Consider the following 19,515-nt stretch of genomic DNA (forward strand, 5'->3'; position numbering starts at 1 on the left):
ATTTGAGAAGAATGTGTGTTCTTTTTTTTTTTTAAAGATTATTTATTTATTTGAGAGAGAGAAAGCAGAGCAAGCAGGCGAGAACATGAGTCAGGGGGAGGGGCAGAAGGAGAGGGAGAAGCAGGCTCCCTGCTGAGCAGGGTCCTGAGATCATGACCTGCACCAAAGGCAGATGTTTAACCAGCTGAGCCACCCAGGCACCCCTCTATTTTTTTTTTAAGATTTTATTTATTTATTTCGAGAAAGAGAGCCCACAAGCAGGGGGAGGGGCAGAGGCGAGAGGGAGAAAGAGAAAGAAAGAATCTCAAGCAAACTCTGCACTGAATGCAAAGCCCAACATGGAGCTCAAAATCACAACCCTGAGATCATGACCTGAGCTGAAATTGAGTCGATGCTTAACCGACTGAGCCACCCAGATAGCCCCTGAAAAGAATGTGTATTCTACTTTTGAGGAGTGTTCTTTAAATGTCAGGTGAGGTTGGCTGGTAGTAGTGTTCATGTCTTTTATATCCTTACTGGTTTCCTATGTGTTCTATCAATTCTTGGAAGAAGAGTGTTGAAACCCCCAATTATAATTATGGATTTGTCTATTTCCCCTTTGAGTTCTGTCAGTTTTTACATCATTTTGAAGATCTGTAATTAGGCACATAACACATTTAGGGTTTTGATGTGTTCCCGATGAATAGATCTATCATGGAATGTCCCTGTCCACTCCTGGTGTAATCTTTCTTACCCCAAAGCCTTCCTTATCTGATATTGATACGGTTAGTCCAACTTTCTTTGATTAATGTTTTTATATCTTTTTATATTTTTTTACTGCTAACTTATCTGTCTCTTTGTATTTAAACTGACTTCTTGCAGACAGCATATAATTTTTCTTTGTTTTTTGTCTAATCCTATACTGTCTTTTAAGTATTTAGACCATTCACATTTCATGATTTTGTCCTTTCTTTTTGCTTTGTACTATTTTCCTTTGTACCATTTTGTCCTTTGTTTTTATTTGTCCCATCTCTTCCTACTTTTTTTTTTCCCTGTTTCCTTGTCTTTTTTGGATTGGTTACTTTAAATTTTTTTTCCATTTTATTTCTGTTTTACCTTTCTCTCTCTTTTGTGGTGGTTTCCTTAAGGTTTACAGTATAATTCTTTAACTCATCACAGTCTACCTTCAAATTTTTATCACATCCCTTCATGTATAATGTAAGAACTTTACAACAATATATTACATTTTCCCCCTTCTATCCTTTGTGCTGTTATTGTCATGTTTTATTTCTACCTATGGTGTAAGCCCCAGCATATATGTTTGATGTTTTTTGCTTTAGAAAATCAACTGTGTTTTAAAGAATTTTAAAAATGAGGGGCACCTGGGTGGCTCAGTAAGTTGAGCGTGTGACTCATGATTTCAGCTCAGGTCATGATCTCAGTATCATGAGATCGAGCCCCATGTCCAGCTCTGTGCTGAGCGTGGAGCCTGCTTGGGATTCTCTCTCCCTCTGCCCTTACCCCCTGGCTTGTGCACTTGATTGCACATGCTCTCTCTCTCATAAACAAACAAACTGTGTTTATCCTGTTTGGGTTTCTCTCAGCTTCTTGGATTTGTTTGTTGTCTTTCATTGATTTTGGAAAGCTCCTGGCCATTAGTTTTCACTATATTTTCTGCTCCATGTGTTTTATTTTTGGAACTCTGATTATAAATTTTCAACTGTTTGAATTGTGCAAAGCTCTTAGATCCCCTATTCCTTTTTTGTTCATCCTTTTTTTTTCTCTTTGTGTTTCTGTTTGGATAATTTTTGTTGATCTAGCTTCAATGTCACTGACTCTTTTCTCAGCTATGTTTAGTCTGTGAAGCTTAATGAAAAATTATTTATCTTTGATTGCATGTTTTTTCCCCCTAACTGTCCATTTGAATGTTTTTAGAGTTTCCATCTCTCTGCTGATATCCCCATCTGTTCATACGCATTGTCCCGTACTCTGTCCCATACTTTCCCGTACTCTGACAGTGGTTAATCATTTCATGTGTTTGTCCTTCTTCAGAGGGGAATCCTCACCCTTGACATTCAATTCACTTGTTTGCCTTGTAACCTCAACTCCCTAACAGGCTCAAGAGAAGTTACGATTTTGTAACTTCTCCTGCGTTTTCCCCTACCCTATTAGGGTGGGAAAAACGTTCTCTTGTGGCTTTCTACATCTTAAGAGACAACAGGAATGATATTTCAGCTTATATACAGACTTTGAAGAATTCATATGATGACAACCTGACAGCTTTTAAAAGTTCAAGGAAATAAATGGAAAGCTTACTTCAGAGAAAATTAACAATATTCAAAAAGTTAATCCTGGAAGCTCCCCTTATAGGTTTTAAGTGTACCTGCTTAGTCATGATACAGAGATCATTAGGGGAATAATTTTCCTGGTTTCTTCCATTCATGAGGCAGAAGAGAGTACTATTTCAGTGGAGAGATGGATTAGTTTAGTATCTTTTTGTTGTCCAAGTTTTGTATGTCCTTGCAACTGGGAAGTCTTTAGGGGGTCTCCAAAGAGCCCCCATTATTTATCCCCAGCCCTCTTTCTTACGTAGTTATATAACATTCTGTAAGCATGTTTATACTGTTTTGTAATGATATGCAAATGAAAATATTTAATATTCCCTCAGAAACTATTCCCTATTCTTCTCAGTGTCACCAACAGTCTCCTTACTATATATTTGAAAATTTCCAAATAAAGAGTTAAAAATAAAAGATCTTGAAAAAAAAATCTCCCTTGTACTTTTTTGATTTTCAATGCCTGTTAGAAATGTCATGTGAGAAATTGGACATAGAAGTCTGAAACTCCTGATGCATCAGGATAAGAGGTAGCATTTGAAGGAATCATCACCATATGCATGGTATCAAAACCATGGAACAGAAAGTTCTTGCCTGGGAAGATGCCACCATTAAGAGGAAGGCATGGAAAATGAGTGAGTGGTAAAGAGTGGAAGAAAACACAGGAGAGTACAGTGACATAGAAGCCAGTAAGAAAAAATGTTTCATGATGAAGAAAGTGATCAGCTCCAGAGTACAAAATGTTGGATATGATGAGGGCAGAGAATTTAGGTGAGCACTGTGGATTCTGGCAGTAGATAGGGAATCATCAGCTGGTGGGTGGTTTGGGGTTTTCAGTGTGGCTACCTATAGATGCTAGATAAAGTGTGAAGGAGGTTGAGGGAGCCATGAAAGGTAAGCGTAATGGGTTCATCAAATATGTCCACATACTTGAATTTATGCAGACCATATCTTTTGTATGTGGTTATCATTAAAATTCCGTAAGCACTGGAAATCCACTTCTATTTCTACTCCTAAAGGGGTTTTAAACAAGCAAACAAAAATATTTATATCTCTGGAAATCTGGATTGAAAGAACTAGGAATTGGATGAGCAGGTGGTGGTTACTATGACAGTTTGGCAGTATTTGGATTTATGGTAATTCATCTAATGTCTTTCTGAAATCCCCAGCATGCCATTGGAATGAGCTATCATTCATGTAAAATTCCATGATACTATAGTAACAGGATTTGTGTATCTTGCCACATACCATTGACTAGATCTTGATCTTAAATTTTTTTTCTTGAAGCTTTTGCAATAGAGAATCAAGTGTAGTTTACATTTTTCAACACTTTCCTACCCACCGGGAAAAGCAAAAGTGTAAATCAAATGCTTTCATTATGATCAGCTCGGTGGGAAGGGAGGGGACCTTAGCTTTATCTTGAAATCATTATGTATACTGGAAGGAAATTGATTCAAATGGAATCACCATAAAACTAGACAGAAAACCTCATTTTGTTCATTGCACTAGGACCTGTGCCAACATTGCTTCATCTTTGGCTTCGCTATATCCTGTTTTGTTAAGTGAAAAAGCAGCTCGGTGGTCTTAAATTTTTTTCGTACACACTCCATTTGTAAAAAATTTCTCTCTCTAGATAAAGGTAGATATGTAGATAGATACAGATATCTTTAAGATGACTTAATGTTACCACTATTCTAGTATAATCAGTATAAAGCATATGCAGAATAAAGACATTTGAAAAGGGTGAGAGAAAAAATGAATCACCATAGACCATTTGTGTTTTTAGAGACATAGGAGTTGGTTCCTTTCTTTCTAATTACAGTTATAATGTGCCCTCCAGGTTCTCGTATAATATCTGAGCAATTTAAAAGAATTGTAATCAAGGTACAGAAGTAATCTTTTACATTTATGGTTAATACTATTTATGCAGAACCTCATATAAGTTTTTCTAATTGAGGGACTCTTACTAAGTGAACCAGCAAAAACCTATAATATTTTTATGATAATTTGTTAATGAACAAGTTTGAAATCATAATGGCCAATGTTAAAGTTTCATGAGCGCTAATTTTGATACGCTTGGTTTTCTTTCAGATGACATTAAAGTATCAGTGAACGATTTTATCATCAAGGCTGCAGCTGTTACCCTTAAAGTACGTAGCAGACCCCAAATCATTTCGGCTTCTACAGTGGTCTCATGTCTTGGGATTTTCATATGATAAATAGAACTGTCATTTTTAAGTCACAAAAATTGTATAATTTTATTGCTAAAAATATTATATCATTTAATCTCACTCCCTCAGTTTTACAGATGAAACTGAGAATCACTGGGCCTTACAACTAATTATAGCAGAATAAAGACCATTTATTCAGCAAATACTAACTGATCCCCTGTCATGCGCTGAATACATTATAGGCATTTAGAGAAACAGTAGGAACAAAGCCTACATGTTCTCTGCTCTCCTGAAGATTATAGTGTAGTTGAGAGAGACCAGTATTTGTCAGATAGGCAAAGTGCTGAGGAGGAAGAGAAAGACCCTGCTACAGAATAATAGGGGTGTCATGGTGCACACAGTTAGGCAAGGAAGGCCTCTCTGGCAAGGTGGTAACTGAGCCAAGTCCTGGAAGAGAGGGTGTGAGAGCTATCAGAAGAGTGCACCAGGCAGAGGGAACTGCAGACAGAGGCTGGGGCAGGGGGACACTGCCATTCAGACATGGCGCCGGGGATACTGTTTCTGGAGGAGAGAAGGTAGTGGATGAGATTAAACAGAAGAAAGAGGAGTTGTGAGGGCCCCGAAGCCGGTGAAGCCTTGGCGGCCATGGAAGGACTGGGGATTTTATTACGAAGGAGAAGGAAGCCTTTGGAGGGTTTTGAGAGAGGACTGACATCCTACTTAAATTTTAAAAAGAAAAAGACTGTTCTGGTGCTTTGTGGAAAACAGCCCACGGGGGGCCGGGGAGGGCAGCAGTGCCCTCTCCGGGGAGGCTCTGGATGAGGACAATGGTTTGGGGTAAGGTGGCAGCTAGCGATGAAGCTGGGCTGAAGGTGAGACTTGGGATACATTTCAGAGGTAGAGCCAACAAGATTTGCTGATAGATTAGATGTGGGGTGAAGGACCAGGACTTTGGCCCAAGCAGTGGGAGGTGTGGAGTTTTCCACTTACTGACATGGGGAAGGTGGGAGAGGAGCAGGTTTGAGGTAGGAGTCTAGAGTTGGATTTGGATCTGAAACCCAGGCTTCCTGCCTTCTTGCTCTGCACCGTTTTCTGTCCTGTCTTTCTTTCCGTGACTAGGCTATTTTTCTGGATCACTGTGTGTTAGGTGCTATATTTAATGTATATTTATAAGGAATTTATTTTTATTTCTTGAACAATACAGTAATAGAGAATTTTGAAGTCACGCATTTTCTTAGCCATTCATATATAAGTGTTCGTATGGCTTTTGTCTTTTGATCAAATAATACTTTGAATTATATTAGTGATTTTCTAATTATGAATCATTCCTGCCCTCCTTAAGTGAATTTCTAGTGGACATTACATTTCATTTCATAATTTTGTATCAGGAGCCATAAGTAATTGTAATTTACATTTTGTGCTAGTTTTGTCAGGCTTTTCTTTTTTTAAATCAGTGGCTTCTTAAGTGAATTTGGATTCTTCCCCCCTTTCCTTTCTCTGTGCTTATTTCAATATTATAAAGGTTTTTATTTCTTGATGCTTTAAGGAATTCACCAGTAAAAATATCTGAGCCTAGTTCTGTTTTGAGGAGGGAGCCTTGGCAACTTTCTCATTTTTCCCCGTAATTATTGAGCTGTTTAATTTTCAGCTTTTTCTTGAATCGATTTTGGAAACATATATTCCCAGAAAAATCACTCATTTCATCTGGATTCCCAAACTCACTAGCCCAGAGTCATTTAAATTTGCTTCTTATAATATTTTAATATTATAATCCTCAGTGTTGGCATTATGCTAAACTCTGTCTTGCTTTTATTATTGCATATGGGTGTTCTCAGTCCATTTATATTGTTGTGCCTTATGTATTCCTTCCGTCATTTCCTTACCTTTAGATTGGAATTATATTAGACTTTGGTTGAAAATATTTTGTTAGTAAATGTGAATGTGTAATTATTGCAGTTATGAATATGAATAAGAAGGTTTAAGTGTATGAATTTTCCCCTGACTACAACTGAGGCTACATCCCATGGGTTTTTGTTACATAGCTCTGTAATTACATTTATTTGCCAGATATTCCTCACTTGGGAGGGTTTTTTTTTCCTCTTTTACTTTAGTGTTCTCTATGAAGAATTTAAAATCTTTGGGGGGGTGGGATTTCACTGTTAATTATTTTGACATAAGCGAGCTTTGATTACTTTGAATGAAGGAGCCTTGAGAGATGGAGAAGTGCAAAGAACAGATGGAAGCAGTGCAGTGGAGGGGCACCTGGGTGGCTCAGTCGTTTGAGCGTCGGACTCTTGATTTTGGCTCTGGTCATGATCTCAGGTTGTGAGATTGAGCCCTGTTTTGGGCTCTGCGCTGGGTGTGGAGCCCACTTAAGATTCTCTCTCCCCCTCTCCCTCTGCCTGCTCCCCCACCACTCGTGCACGTGCTCTCTCTCTTAAAAAAAAAGAAAAAAAAAAAACAAGCAAAAACAAAAACTATGCAGTGGGAGTGAACATAGCAGGACGATGAGAAGCTCAGGTACGGTGGGGAATGCATCTCCAGGGAATGGTCAGAAGTACAGTTAGGTAGGCTGTTAATCAGAGCAAAGAATTTGTGAGAAGAGAAATTTGTGATTTCTGTTTTTCACCATCAGTTTCTCTGTGATATTTGGCAACAGTGTCGTACATATTGTCTCCAGGCGTTTACTGATTTCTTCTGCTCTTTTCATCTTCCATGTAGTTGTATGTATGTTAAATACAAGCATGCTCAGACATTTATCATATGCTTATGAAGCCTAGGAAATCTTTCTTAAAGAGGGAAGTCACTTATTTAGGGTTGGATGGATCTCCCAGGGCTGCACTAGAAAATTGGGCTTTCTACATTGCCACCAGAATAGTATGATTGAATCGTTACCCCGTCCCCTCCCCTCCTCTCCTCAAGGCCATCTCAGTCAGCATATGAGACAGGAAGTATAACAAATGTTAAATGCTTTTTAGCAATCAAGTTTAACAAAGGGAGACCTTTTTTTAACCATGATTTATTGTAAAGAGATCAAAACGTGTACATCAGCGTTTCCTCAAGCTTGCTTCAAGAAACATGGTATGTTTATTCTTCCTGAACATAGAAGACATTTAACACAGAGATCCAAACCATTGTTTCAAACCAAATCTTCATTTACTTGCTTCTGTCTACTACACTCACTTTCAAAAATGCATAATAATGCTATTTTTCTGAAACCACTTTGGCCTAAAGCTGCTTTTTAAGAAAATTGAAAAAATAATAATAAAGCTGCTTCTTTAGAGTGACATGTTTTTTTCTGGTTCTGTTTCCTAGCAAATGCCAGATGTTAATGTAAGCTGGGATGGAGAGGGCCCAAAGCAACTGCCCTTTATTGACATTTCAGTGGCTGTGGCAACAGATAAAGGTTTAATTACACCCATCATAAAAGATGCTGCTGCTAAGGGTATACAGGAAATTGCTGACTCTGTAAAGGTATGTCTTAAATACTGTGTTTTCAAAATGTTAGTATTTACTTTCTGGTAAAGTCGTGACATCATCTTGTCACACTATATGGAGGTTTTTAAGTTTTAATCCAGGTATGACCTACTTTAAGAACATGTAACATTCAAGAGTTCAGGAAAAAACATACAGTTAAATGAGGATCAACTGTATTCCAGTTATAGGTGAATGCTTTATTTCCCAAAGTCTAGAATTCAACTCTAACGATGGTATTTTAGATGGTTTTAATGTTAAAGCTGAAGCCATATTCCTATGCAGGTGGTAATGGAAAGACCTCACTGTTCACAGCGTTTTATTCTTCAAAGTTGTTATATTTTATTCATTTCCTCTCTAGAATTGAGACCACTAAAAGTACTTAATATTCCAGAAGCAAAAGTACGGAATTTTTCCTGAGTTTCTTTAAAAGCAGTTTTTATAGCTCTAATATGGAGGAGTCCGATTTTCCCCCAAATATTCCATTGAATCGGCAGGAACGCAGGCAGTAGGTCAGCTCTGACAACCACTATCATTTCCAAAGGTACTTTTTGACAGAAGTCTCATGGCTCTTATAAGAGTGTTAGAATTAAAAAATTTTAGGTGCATTTAAGTAAGTGATTCTTTTCTTTTTCATTTACCAAAGAGCAGTTGTATGTATAGTGAATGAACCAGTTATAAGGAGGAATTAAAAGTAGAACATAAGATTTCTTTGGAGAGCTGACAGTATAATATACATGCGATAAAGTTGCCCAAAATACATGAACACAAATTAATCTACTTTTAAAAGCACACCCTTGGAATCTTCCAGTTAGATATAATTAAGGGTGACCTTAGTGGAATAGACATGTTTAGGTCTTCACTCCTCTTTGAAAAGATTTGCAGTGTGTTTTTATAGATAAAAATGTAACTTTTTCTTAATTGAGTGGTGGTATTAATTTGGTTCAAAAGTCAAAGTAATTAGATTGGTTTACTAAGGTAAGTTATGTGCCTTTTGTTCATCAAAAGTTTTCAACAACAATGAGAATCCGTGTATTTTAGTGTTTTTGTGAAATTCAAATGAGATTATAATTAACTATAGAGTTAGAATTTTCATATATATTCCTTATTTTTAATATTTGTACATTATATTAAATTTTTAAAATTAACCATTCCAGGAAGGTTTCTTTGACTTTGATCAATTTACTAATTTTACTATGATAATACGTAGTCTGTTCCTCGTATCCTGGAAGAACCTACATTGAGGTGGTAAGGAGGCAGTGTGAGCAGCCTCTCAGCGATGGGAAGGGCAGTCTTAACCCTTTGGAATGTTCCATGGCCTCTCTGGTGGTCCTCGAGGCTTTCCTCTCATTCCCAGCAATCCTTAAGGTTTACTTCGCTCTGGTTACTCTGTGCTTCCCATTCTCCCTGCTTCTCTCTCCCACCCTGCTGTCTGTGATGAACACTCCACTCTCTGTTGTTCTTAGGATATACCAGCCATTAGGCTAGGCACTTTATTTAATCCTATTAGCCCCCCCCCAAAAAAAAAATTTAAAAAAAATCCTATTAGTCCCACATTATAGTTGAAACCTTAATTTCCCCATTTCAAAATTGAGGAAACAGAGTTATAGTGCCTTTAGGAAATTTGCCCAAGGTGATGCATCTAGAAAGCAGTAGAAGTGAGGATTTATTTAAATCTGGGCATTTCTCAGTTCAAGTTCCACTTTCTTAGGCCTTCTGTGGCTTCCATAGCTAAAGTAGCTTCCTGACATTACCCTGTTTTACTGTCTTTATGCAGTTGATCCGTCTTTGAGGTTACCTTGTTTATCTGTGGGTCCTTCTCTGTTCTCTCCTGTCTGACATTGAGGGTCTTGTCCTTGCCATATAACTAATTCTACAAGAGTGCGTGGAAGATCATGGATGTTCAGTAAATTTACTTTTTTGATTTTCAATAAAAAAATCTTACCGAGATTAATTTTTAAAGGAGTTTGTGGCTCTCTGGAACTCTCCATCTGTGGACCCAGGTTAGAATACTTGCACTAAGTTTTTACTTCTTGACCCTCACAAGCCTCAAGGATGTCATTGTGTGGTACTAAAGGCATGCCTCAGCTGAGTTCAAGTTTGTATTCCCTAAATATAAAGTAATATAGTAACAAGCCTTAGATTCCATGTTATTCTTAATTCTTCATTAACTTTAACAGTCTTAAAAGACAGAGGTAAAGTTTTCCTCTATTTACGCAGTAGATTTTTAAAATGAATTAATAAGGAATGTAACATATTTTAGAAATATTTGCTGGTCATCTTATATTACATCCTTTTAGCTGGAGGCTTCAGATAGCTTGTGCTTTGATTTTAAGTTTATATTGCTGGGAAATCCCAGTGAGAATTAGCAATTTTTAAAACCAGTGGTCCTCAGAATTACTCTTATTCCAAGCTTTTAGAGTTCATTGGTAGAAATATCCTGCTGATGTGTTTAGGGTCTACAGAGGTTTTTTTTTTTTTTTTCCTTTTCTTTTCTCTCTCCCTTTTTTTCTTTTTTTAATGTGGGCTTGCAATCCAGTTTTTTAAATGAATGTCTGTGTTATTTGTTTTTAGCCTGGTAACTCAGCAGGATTGTTGAGATCTTCTGCCTTTAAAGAAATGCCTTTCAAAGTTCATATGATACATGCCTGTTTATATCATGTGAACAGTCACATTGCTTAAGGCAGAAAAAACACATTTGTAGATTGTCCTCTCTATTTCTGATAGTCCAAGGACCACACAAGTCTAAGTTCATCTTTTCAGTTTTCATTTTGGATCCAAGTAGTTTTATAAATAACTACATCCAACTGGTATAAATATGTAGTTTTCTCAACTCTCAGAAAGTCACAGTGATATGTTGAGATCATTTTTAGACTTTTAAAGAATGTTTTTTTCAAAAATTAAGTCCTCTTTGGTTTAAAAAAAATTTCTTTTTAGATTTTATTTATTTATTTGAGAGAGAGAGAGATAGTGAGAGAGAGCACAAGTGGGGAGGAGAGGGGGAAGCAGGCTCCCCGCAGAGCAAGGAACCTGATGTGGGACTCGATCCCAGGACCCCGGGATCATGACCTGAGCCGAAGGCAGACGCTTAACCAACTGAGCCACCCAGGCACCCAAGTCCTCTCTGGTTTAAAATTTAACAGTTGTCAGGGCGCATGGGTGGCTCAGTTGATTAAGTGACTGCCTTCAACTCAGGTCATGACCCTGGAGTCCCGGGATCGAGTCCCGTGTCAGGCTCCCTGCTCAGCGAGGAGTCTGCTTCTCCATCTGACCCTCCCCCCTCTCATGCTCGCTCTCTCTCTCTCTTATTCTCTCTCTCTCAAATAAATAAACAAAAATCTTAAAAAAAATTTAAACAGTTGTCAGTGGTGATTGTAATTGTACCCATGTAAGCTGTATAGTACCGAAAATTAAGCCTCAGATTTATTTCATCTCCTCAAATGACAATAGTTTCATTTTTCTCTTCTACTCATAAATTAGTTCATTATTAACTTTTCATATGTAATGACTCTACCTCCGTTCCTTTGTTTTTGAAGCATTCAAAAATAAAAATTAACCTAAGTGTGGTTAATTGCAAGTGCAAGTAAAGGAAAATTTAACTACTTAGTGTCATTCTCAGAGTGTCATCTGTTTTTCCCTCTGTCAGTTCTTAGAAATCAGTTTTGCCAATAGTGATATGAAATTACTACATTCTTCTGTTTCTCATGGCAGTGCAAATTGAACTAGCTCATTCAGGAAATGCCTCGGCTGTAAATCAAGAACCAAGAAAATGTTTACGTTCTAGGGCTTTATAATTCCACTTCTGAAAATTTATATGAAATAATTGAAAAACCATTGAACCAAATTAAAACACTGGGGACATGACTGAATTGTGGCAGATGTAGTCTTTAGAATGTTAAGCAGACATTAAAAAACCATTTATAAAGACTAACAACCCAGAAGATGCTTATAATATTGAGAGTGAAATATAAAATTCTACTTTTTTTTTTTACAACTCTCTGAAGTTATATATATGTATATGTTATATGTAAAAAAGAAGCAAACACTGAAAGATGAAAACTAATACATTGGTTGTGGGTTTGTTGCCATTGAACAACTATTTAAAAGCTACCAAGTTGACAAGAATGGCTTCTAATATTCTGTGTCTTACAAGAAAAAACTCTTACAGACAAATTTCACTGTATCTATAGAAAACACTGAAACATTCTGCATAGTAATGGTGTACAGGGTAATTCTAATACTTGAAGAATTTTTAAAGGGAAGTAATTTTTGTAGAGTTTCAATTTACATCTTCAGCTTCTTAGACTATTTTGCGCTCTAACTTGTTCATTTTTTAATTGTATTAGAGACAATAAAGTCAAATCAAGGCACATGAGAGATGAGTGTGTACTCTCTACAAGTATTTTAAGTGACAAAATCAGCCTGTAACATGGTATTGGTTGTCATGCTGTATTTGTGTTTTTCTTTCCCAGACCCTATCAAAGAAAGCAAGAGATGGAAAACTGTTACCTGAAGAATACCAAGGAGGATCTTTTAGGTAATATTTAAACTTTTAATTATCAGTAGCATCACACAGGTATCAGACCTAGGAGTCTGTGTTGATCTGTTTCATTTATTTTTTGAAACAATTTTTTTAATCGAAGCAACGTATCAGGGCTAGTAGGAACCCATTAGGGTTACCTAGTTAACCCATTCAGGTATTCTCAGAATGACATCCAGGTTCTGAAACTTTAAAAAAATACATATTTATAAATACAATACGTTTATAAACCTCAACTTTTTCTACTTGTGATCTCTTATTTTAAGGTACTTTGGAGGAAAATATTAATACTTAGACCCTTTAGTTATCATCAGCTCTGTTTTTAAGTGTCACTTATACATGGTGTAATATACTGAGTACAGCATGAATGTTTCAAAAAGTGGAGAAACCTGTGTAACCAACCAAAGCAAGATATAGACCATTACCAGCATCCTGGAAGCTTCCCTTTACCCCTTCCTAAGTATCCCCCTTGCCAAGGTAACCACTCGTCTGAAAATCATCACCATAGATTTGTTTTGCTACTTTTTTCTTTATATAAATAATATATATTCCTTAGTGTCTGACTTCTTTTACTCAATATTAATGTCTGTGAGATTAACCACGTTGCAGTGTGAAGCAGTTATTTATTATTGCAGTATATAGTATTTTATAGTATATTGTGTAAGTATGCCAGTATCCATTTTACTCTTGGGCATTTGTCATTGTTTACAGTTTGATGCTATGACAAATAATGGCACCATGAACATTCTTATTATTAGCATCTTATGGTGAATATATTTGTTGTATAGATCTGCAAGTGAAATCCCTGAATTAAAAGCGTTAATGGATACTGCCAAACAATTTTCCAGAATGGTTATACAAATTTATACTTCTAGTAACAGTATATGAGAATTCTCATTGCTTCATATTCTCACCAACACTTAGTAATGTTAGGTTTTATTTTATTTATTTATTTTTTTTTAAGATTTTATTTGTTTATTTGACACACAGAGAGAGAGCACGAGTAGGCATAGCGGCATGCAGAGGGAGAGGGAGAAGCAGGCTCTCCACTGAGCAGGGAGCCTGATGCGGGGCTCGATCCCAGGACCCTGGGATCATGACCTGAGCCGAAGGCAGTCACTTAACCAACTGAGCCACCCAGGTGCCCCAGTAATGTTAGGTTTTAAATTGTAACAATTCTTGGAGTGTGTAGTGGTAGGTACTCTTTGTGGTCAGGGAAATACAAAGCCTTTTGAGTATCTGGTAACTTACCAGATAAAGTACCTGTTGATGTCCTGTGTCCATTTTTAAAAATGATATGTGGGGGTTTATTTCCAAATACACGGACCTTTATAGGATACATATTATTTCAGATATCTTTTCCCACTCTGTCCCTTGCCTTTGGAACTTTCTTCATGGTGTTTTTAATGAACACAAGTTCTGAATTTTAATGAAATTCTATTGTTAGTATTTTTTTTTTTTTTTTACAGCTGGTACAATTTGTTCTATGTGGAATTATTGCCTATCCCAGAATCATGATGTTATTTTTCTGTGCTATTTTCTAGAAGCTTTATAACTTTTCACATGTAGATCACAATCCATCTAAAACTGGATTTTGTGTGTGGTATGAAGATAAAGGTCAAGATTCTTTTTTCCCCCCTATGGATATTACATTGACCCAGCATCACTTATTGAAAAGCTTACTCCATAGCACTGAGAAAGTGACTGTGTATGTGTTTGGTCTGTTCTGTGTTCTGTCTTCAATTGGCCTATTTGTCCATCACTTGCTCGATACCACTAAGCTATAACTTTTGATATCTGGTAAGGAGAGTCTTCTAATTTTGTTCACCCTCAAGATGGTCTTTCCTGGCTCTTTATATTTTCAAATAAATTTCAGAATCAGCTTATCACTTTCCATATACAGACACATACATAGAAACCTTGCTGGAGTTTTTTTGTTGTTGTTGTTTGTGTTTTTTGGGTTTTTTAAAAAGATTTTATTTATTTATTTATTTATTTATGGAGGGCGAGAGCGCAAGCACGAGTGGGGGGAGGGGCAGAGGGAGAGGGATAGAGAATCTCAAGCAGACACCGCGCTGAGTGCAGATGTATGGCTCGAGATCCCACGGCTCTTGAGATCCTGACCTGAGCCAAAATCAAGAAACCTTGCTGGAGTTTTGATTGGGATTGCATTAAATCTTTTGATCAGTTTGAGGATTCAGTCTTTACAGCATTGAGTCTTCCAGGCAGTGAACATGGTATAAACCATTGTTCAGTTCTTTGGTTTCTATCAGTTCTGTTTTATAATCTTCTATACAGAGGTCTTATATTTTTTCATTAGATGTATTATTTCTTAATATTTGGTTTTTGCTACTACTATAAATGGTATTGTTTTAACATTTCATTTTCTAACTACAGCAACCTGTATATAGACATAAAATGGATTTTTATACTGACCTTTTTATCTAGATAAAAGTAGCAAAATTATGACTTAGCTAAATTATGAATCCTACTAGTTTATCTGTAGAGTCTTAAATTTTCTGTGTACACTCACTTAGTTCATCTGTGACTATTGACTGTTTTATTTCTTCTTTTTCTTTTTCTTTTCTTCTTATATTTATTTCTTTTTCTGTCATAATCCACTGCTAAGGACTTCCAGTTCATGCTGAATGAATGTTTGTATTAGATACACTATTTATATGTGTGTTGTTTTTTGATACTATTGTACATGGTATCTTTGTCTTTGGTCTTTGAATAACTTGGTATAAGGTTCTGTGTCACCATTTTTTAGTAGAGTAAAAACATGCTTCCGGGAAAGGCTTCTTTGATTGAGGACATGCCACCTTCAGAGCTTTTTGTTTTCCCCTAGTATTTCCAACTTGGGCATGTTTGGCATCGACGAATTTACTGCAGTGATCAACCCTCCTCAGGCCTGCATACTGGCCGTTGGGAGATTCCGACCTGTGCTCAAGCTGGAGGAGGACGAAGAGGGGAATGCCAGGCTGCAGCAGCACCAGCTTATAACAGTCACGATGTCAAGCGACAGCCGAGTGGTGGACGATGAACTGGCTACCAGGTTTCTTGAAAATTTTAAAGCAAACCTGGAGAATCCTATCCGACTGGCCTAGTCCTCCAAGATTAGAAGTTGGTCTTGGGCTTAGTTTATTGTATAGCTGTTACCAGAACCTACACTATAGGAAAACAATTAGGTATATAAGCGTGAAGTGGGTGAGTTGTTTATTTATTCAAGGTGAACGAGTTTGGCCCGAGTTGTCTTCATTTTCAGTTTGGGTTTAACAGTATAGAAATAAATAACAAACTGTAACTAATAAAAGAGAACATTTGGTTAGATCCATTTTTAACCTCTGGTGCTCGATGTAAATTAAATGTTTGGCTCATTTGAGCATTTTAGACTATTGAGAATGTATGATAAATTATAAAATTGAAAAATTGTTAGAACTAATTATGTTGAAATTAGAAGCGATCTTCAAAGAGAAGCCCATCAATTTAAGCAGTGGGACCTCACTTTTTATAAGCACTACTCTAGATATACTTGAACAATTTAATATGTACAGTTTATTCTGGAGAATAGTAAATAAGGATCACATTTATTAGGGGTTATGGCAACATTATTGAATTTTTTATGTATATAAAGCCATAGGTCTTAGAGTGGTTTCTGTCAATCTTATTTTTCACTTCTATGACACTGTGAACTTCTAAAGAGGAAGAATTAAGTCAAAAATAAGAAAGAGAGACCAAAAAATTTTTTTCAGTACTAAACTATAGTTAAAATATCTAGATTTTCTGAAATAAACTGTTCACCTTCATATTAAGTTGGAATATATTAAAATAAATTATGCTATTTCCTACCAAACATTTTAAATTAGTGTTACTTTAAACACAAAATGTTGGGGGTTTTTAGTGCATTTTAATCAAGTTTGTATTGTGCAATAAAATGTGAGAAAATATAAAAATTTCTATTGTATTTTAAATGTTAGGACAAAGAAGTTTAGCAACACCTTGAAGTAGGTTAGTAATTTGCTTGGAACAGCTTATAAGGAATTCTACAGGAGGAAAGAAAGAATTTAAACTTGATATGACATTAGGAAAACAATGGATACAGAATGTAAAACTTTGCAAGAGAGTGAAAGGGAGAGCTTATGAAGTAGGCAAGAACTCTCCTTTTTATTCCATCAGTAGTAGGAAATTTTCACTAATTAATTGTAAAAGTTAAAAGAATTTATTTCTCTCTTTTAACAACTTTGCTACAGTTGGCAAGTTAACTGTACTGAAATTGGGTAGTTAAGTTTAATTAACCAGTCCCAGAAAGGCTTGTGTTGGTATCTGCTGCCATAATCACCAGAAAAAAAGACCCATGTGGTACAAGGTGTATGGTATGACAGCATACTACTTAGGCCTGAACCAAAGAGCTTCTAAAAACAATTAGAGCCCCAATATATCAGTTGTTAAGAATATGCTTAACCCAATTACTCAGTTTCAACAAGCTGTTTTTCCAAAGTAGTCTTCAAAACTTTTATTATATTAACAGTTACACTGAAAATTATAACCAAATGCTATTTTCAAAATAACTTTTATAAGTTACATTGCTTTCAGTTTCAACTGAAATTATTTGTTTTCCTAATTTTTTAAAAAGATTTTATTTATTTAGAGAGCATAAATAGAAAGGAGGGGCAGAGGGAGAGAGAGAATCTCAAGCAGACTTGGAGCTGAGCACAGAACCTGACGTGGGGCTCGATCTCACAACCCTGACATCATGACCTGAGCTGAAATCGAGTGTGGGACACTTAACCAACTTGAGCCACCCAGGCACCCCAATTTTTTTCCTAATTTTTCTATCTGAGGAACAGAACACAAGATAGCCATAAATAAGCCTTGGCTTGGAGTTCTGTTTTCCATGGACCGTTGTGCATCAACAGTAGTATCTGTTTCCCTATCGGTGAAATGGGTGCTGATACGCACCGCAGCCTGCTTTATAAAGTTATGAACTGCACAGGAGATATGCCGTATACATTTAAGACATTTTGATTTTTCATGGGTTGACCTTTCAGCTTTTGGTACAAATGCTCTTTCATTCTGACTAAAAGCATTTTCTCGAATATTCATACTGATTATGTAAGGAAATTGCTGTAACATTGATTTGAGAAAGAGGTACAGTAAACTTGGTTTGGGTTACTATAGAGAACAAACTGTGTGCTGCATGGGCAGTCTCCCTCCCCCATTTTATTTATTTATTTATTTATTTATTTATTTATTATTCTGTATATATATAATAGATATTTATTTGTAGTACTGATAGTTATCACACTGAGAGAATATAAAATTAAATTTTATATTTAGTCATCTTTTTTCTCATTTAAACAGGGAAAATGAATAAAATATGGGGAGAATTCTAAGGAAAAGGTGACACACATTTCAGTTAACACTTGGGCATGAAAATAAATATCAGTGAATATTAGAATTTATAAGTCAAATGGCCCTGCTCCGATTGCAGTTTCTGGTTGACATTTACAGATAGAGTTTGTTCACTGTATTGTGGCATCAATATACTGCTCACCCAACTCCTTTGTTTAAAACATTCCAGTCCATATAAAAGACTTACATGGACTGGAACAGGTACCTTACATGTGGTGTCAATTGGAACTGTTCTTTTTAGAATGTTTTTTTCTTTTTTGCATTTTGGACTGAATTTCACACTAAATTGTATAGGCCAGGCGTTTGAGCGTTGTGTTAAAAGTAAAGCTAGTTTTCTAACCTTTTAATTGAAAGATAGGTGGTGCTGTGAGTTAAGAGATTGTAGTTAGAGTGTGGGAGAAAAATTAAAATGGCATTTAAATCTTCGTGTTCAAGGGAAATGTGTCCTCATTACACACTGCCTCCCAGGATGGACTTTGTCTCAGGTGATGTGAAGAAGTAAAAGAACTAAATATGTTGCAGGTAAGAATTAACCATTAATTTAAATATGACCTTATTCATGGGACACTTCTGTTGAATTTTGAAGAAGGAAGTAACAGTGTAGAATTGCTGTAAGGTTAGTCTCTGGCCACAGTGTGCAAGGCAGGTCAAAACAGGGCAAGGACAGCGGGCAGCAGGAACCATCTGGAAACTTTTGCATTAATGAGAGCGTGAGTTGACTAGATTCTGCACTAGGTCAGGGGATTTTAAAGAAGGGAGAAAATGAAGAATATTGTACATGTCAGTTTGCTGTGGCATATTATGAATATACAGGGTGGGCACATACAGTGTGGCAAGAACAATGAAATTTCCCGGGCCAGGTCACAGTCCCCCACACCCTGTGCATCGCCAGTCTCCAAAAGGTTAGTTATGTACAGCAGATGGTATATCTCCATTTAAACTTTTTATAAATGGAAAAAGAGCAGTCTTCCAGTAAAATAATTTTAAATAGTTTTGTGGACTTTTACATTGTATTTTCTAGTGCTTCCATTGGTTTCAGCAGATGGGGACAGGCACAGTGTTGGAGGAAAGGTGTGGTTTGTCTAGACTTTTAATATTGAATGAAATTATAAGGCATAAAGAGGTGTTTTGAAAAATGATTAGCCTCTGTTAGTAGCAGTCTTTTATTTCTTTGATCATATGTAAAGCTTACTTTCACATTTTATCAGTCATCTGTATTTTTTGCAACAAGTTCAAGCAGCCTTTTCTTCCTAGGAAAGCAGATACTTTTAAACCTCTAACTTACCCTCTACTACATATGACATATACAACTAAAGGAAACCTGGACTTTTTTAAAAGTTGAGAAATTATTCACAAAATCGTGAATTAGTCATGATTTGCCTTTATTCACACATAAAATTTATTTTTTCTGAAATTTCTTGATTTATGAAATTATTACTGAATAATTTTTATCACTAAAAATCAATCTTTTATTATTATTATTTTTTTAAGATTTTATTTAGTTACTTGTCAGAGAGTGTGCGCACAAGCAGGGGGAGCGGCAGGCAGAGTGAGAAGCAGGCTGAGCAAGGAGCCCTTTGTGGAACTCGATCCCAGGACCCTG

General features: G+C 36.3%; 1 protein-coding gene across 1 annotated transcript in view; it reads left to right on the forward strand.

Annotated features, from left to right (window-relative positions):
* Nucleotides 1–16,353, forward strand: part of PDHX (pyruvate dehydrogenase complex component X) — a 67,982-nt gene extending 51,629 nt beyond the window's left edge. Inside the window, exons 8-11 of the mRNA XM_027578545.2 lie at nt 4,407–4,465; nt 7,802–7,960; nt 12,433–12,497; nt 15,349–16,353. Coding sequence (XP_027434346.1) covers nt 4,407–4,465; nt 7,802–7,960; nt 12,433–12,497; nt 15,349–15,607 — 542 coding nt within the window. The 3' untranslated portion in view covers nt 15,608–16,353. The remainder of the gene's footprint in view (nt 1–4,406; nt 4,466–7,801; nt 7,961–12,432; nt 12,498–15,348) is intronic.
* The last annotated feature ends 3,162 nt before the right edge of the window (nt 16,354–19,515 follow it).

This window comes from Zalophus californianus, chromosome 11 (assembly GCF_009762305.2).
Source record: "Zalophus californianus isolate mZalCal1 chromosome 11, mZalCal1.pri.v2, whole genome shotgun sequence".
NCBI lineage: Eukaryota > Metazoa > Chordata > Mammalia > Carnivora > Otariidae > Zalophus > Zalophus californianus.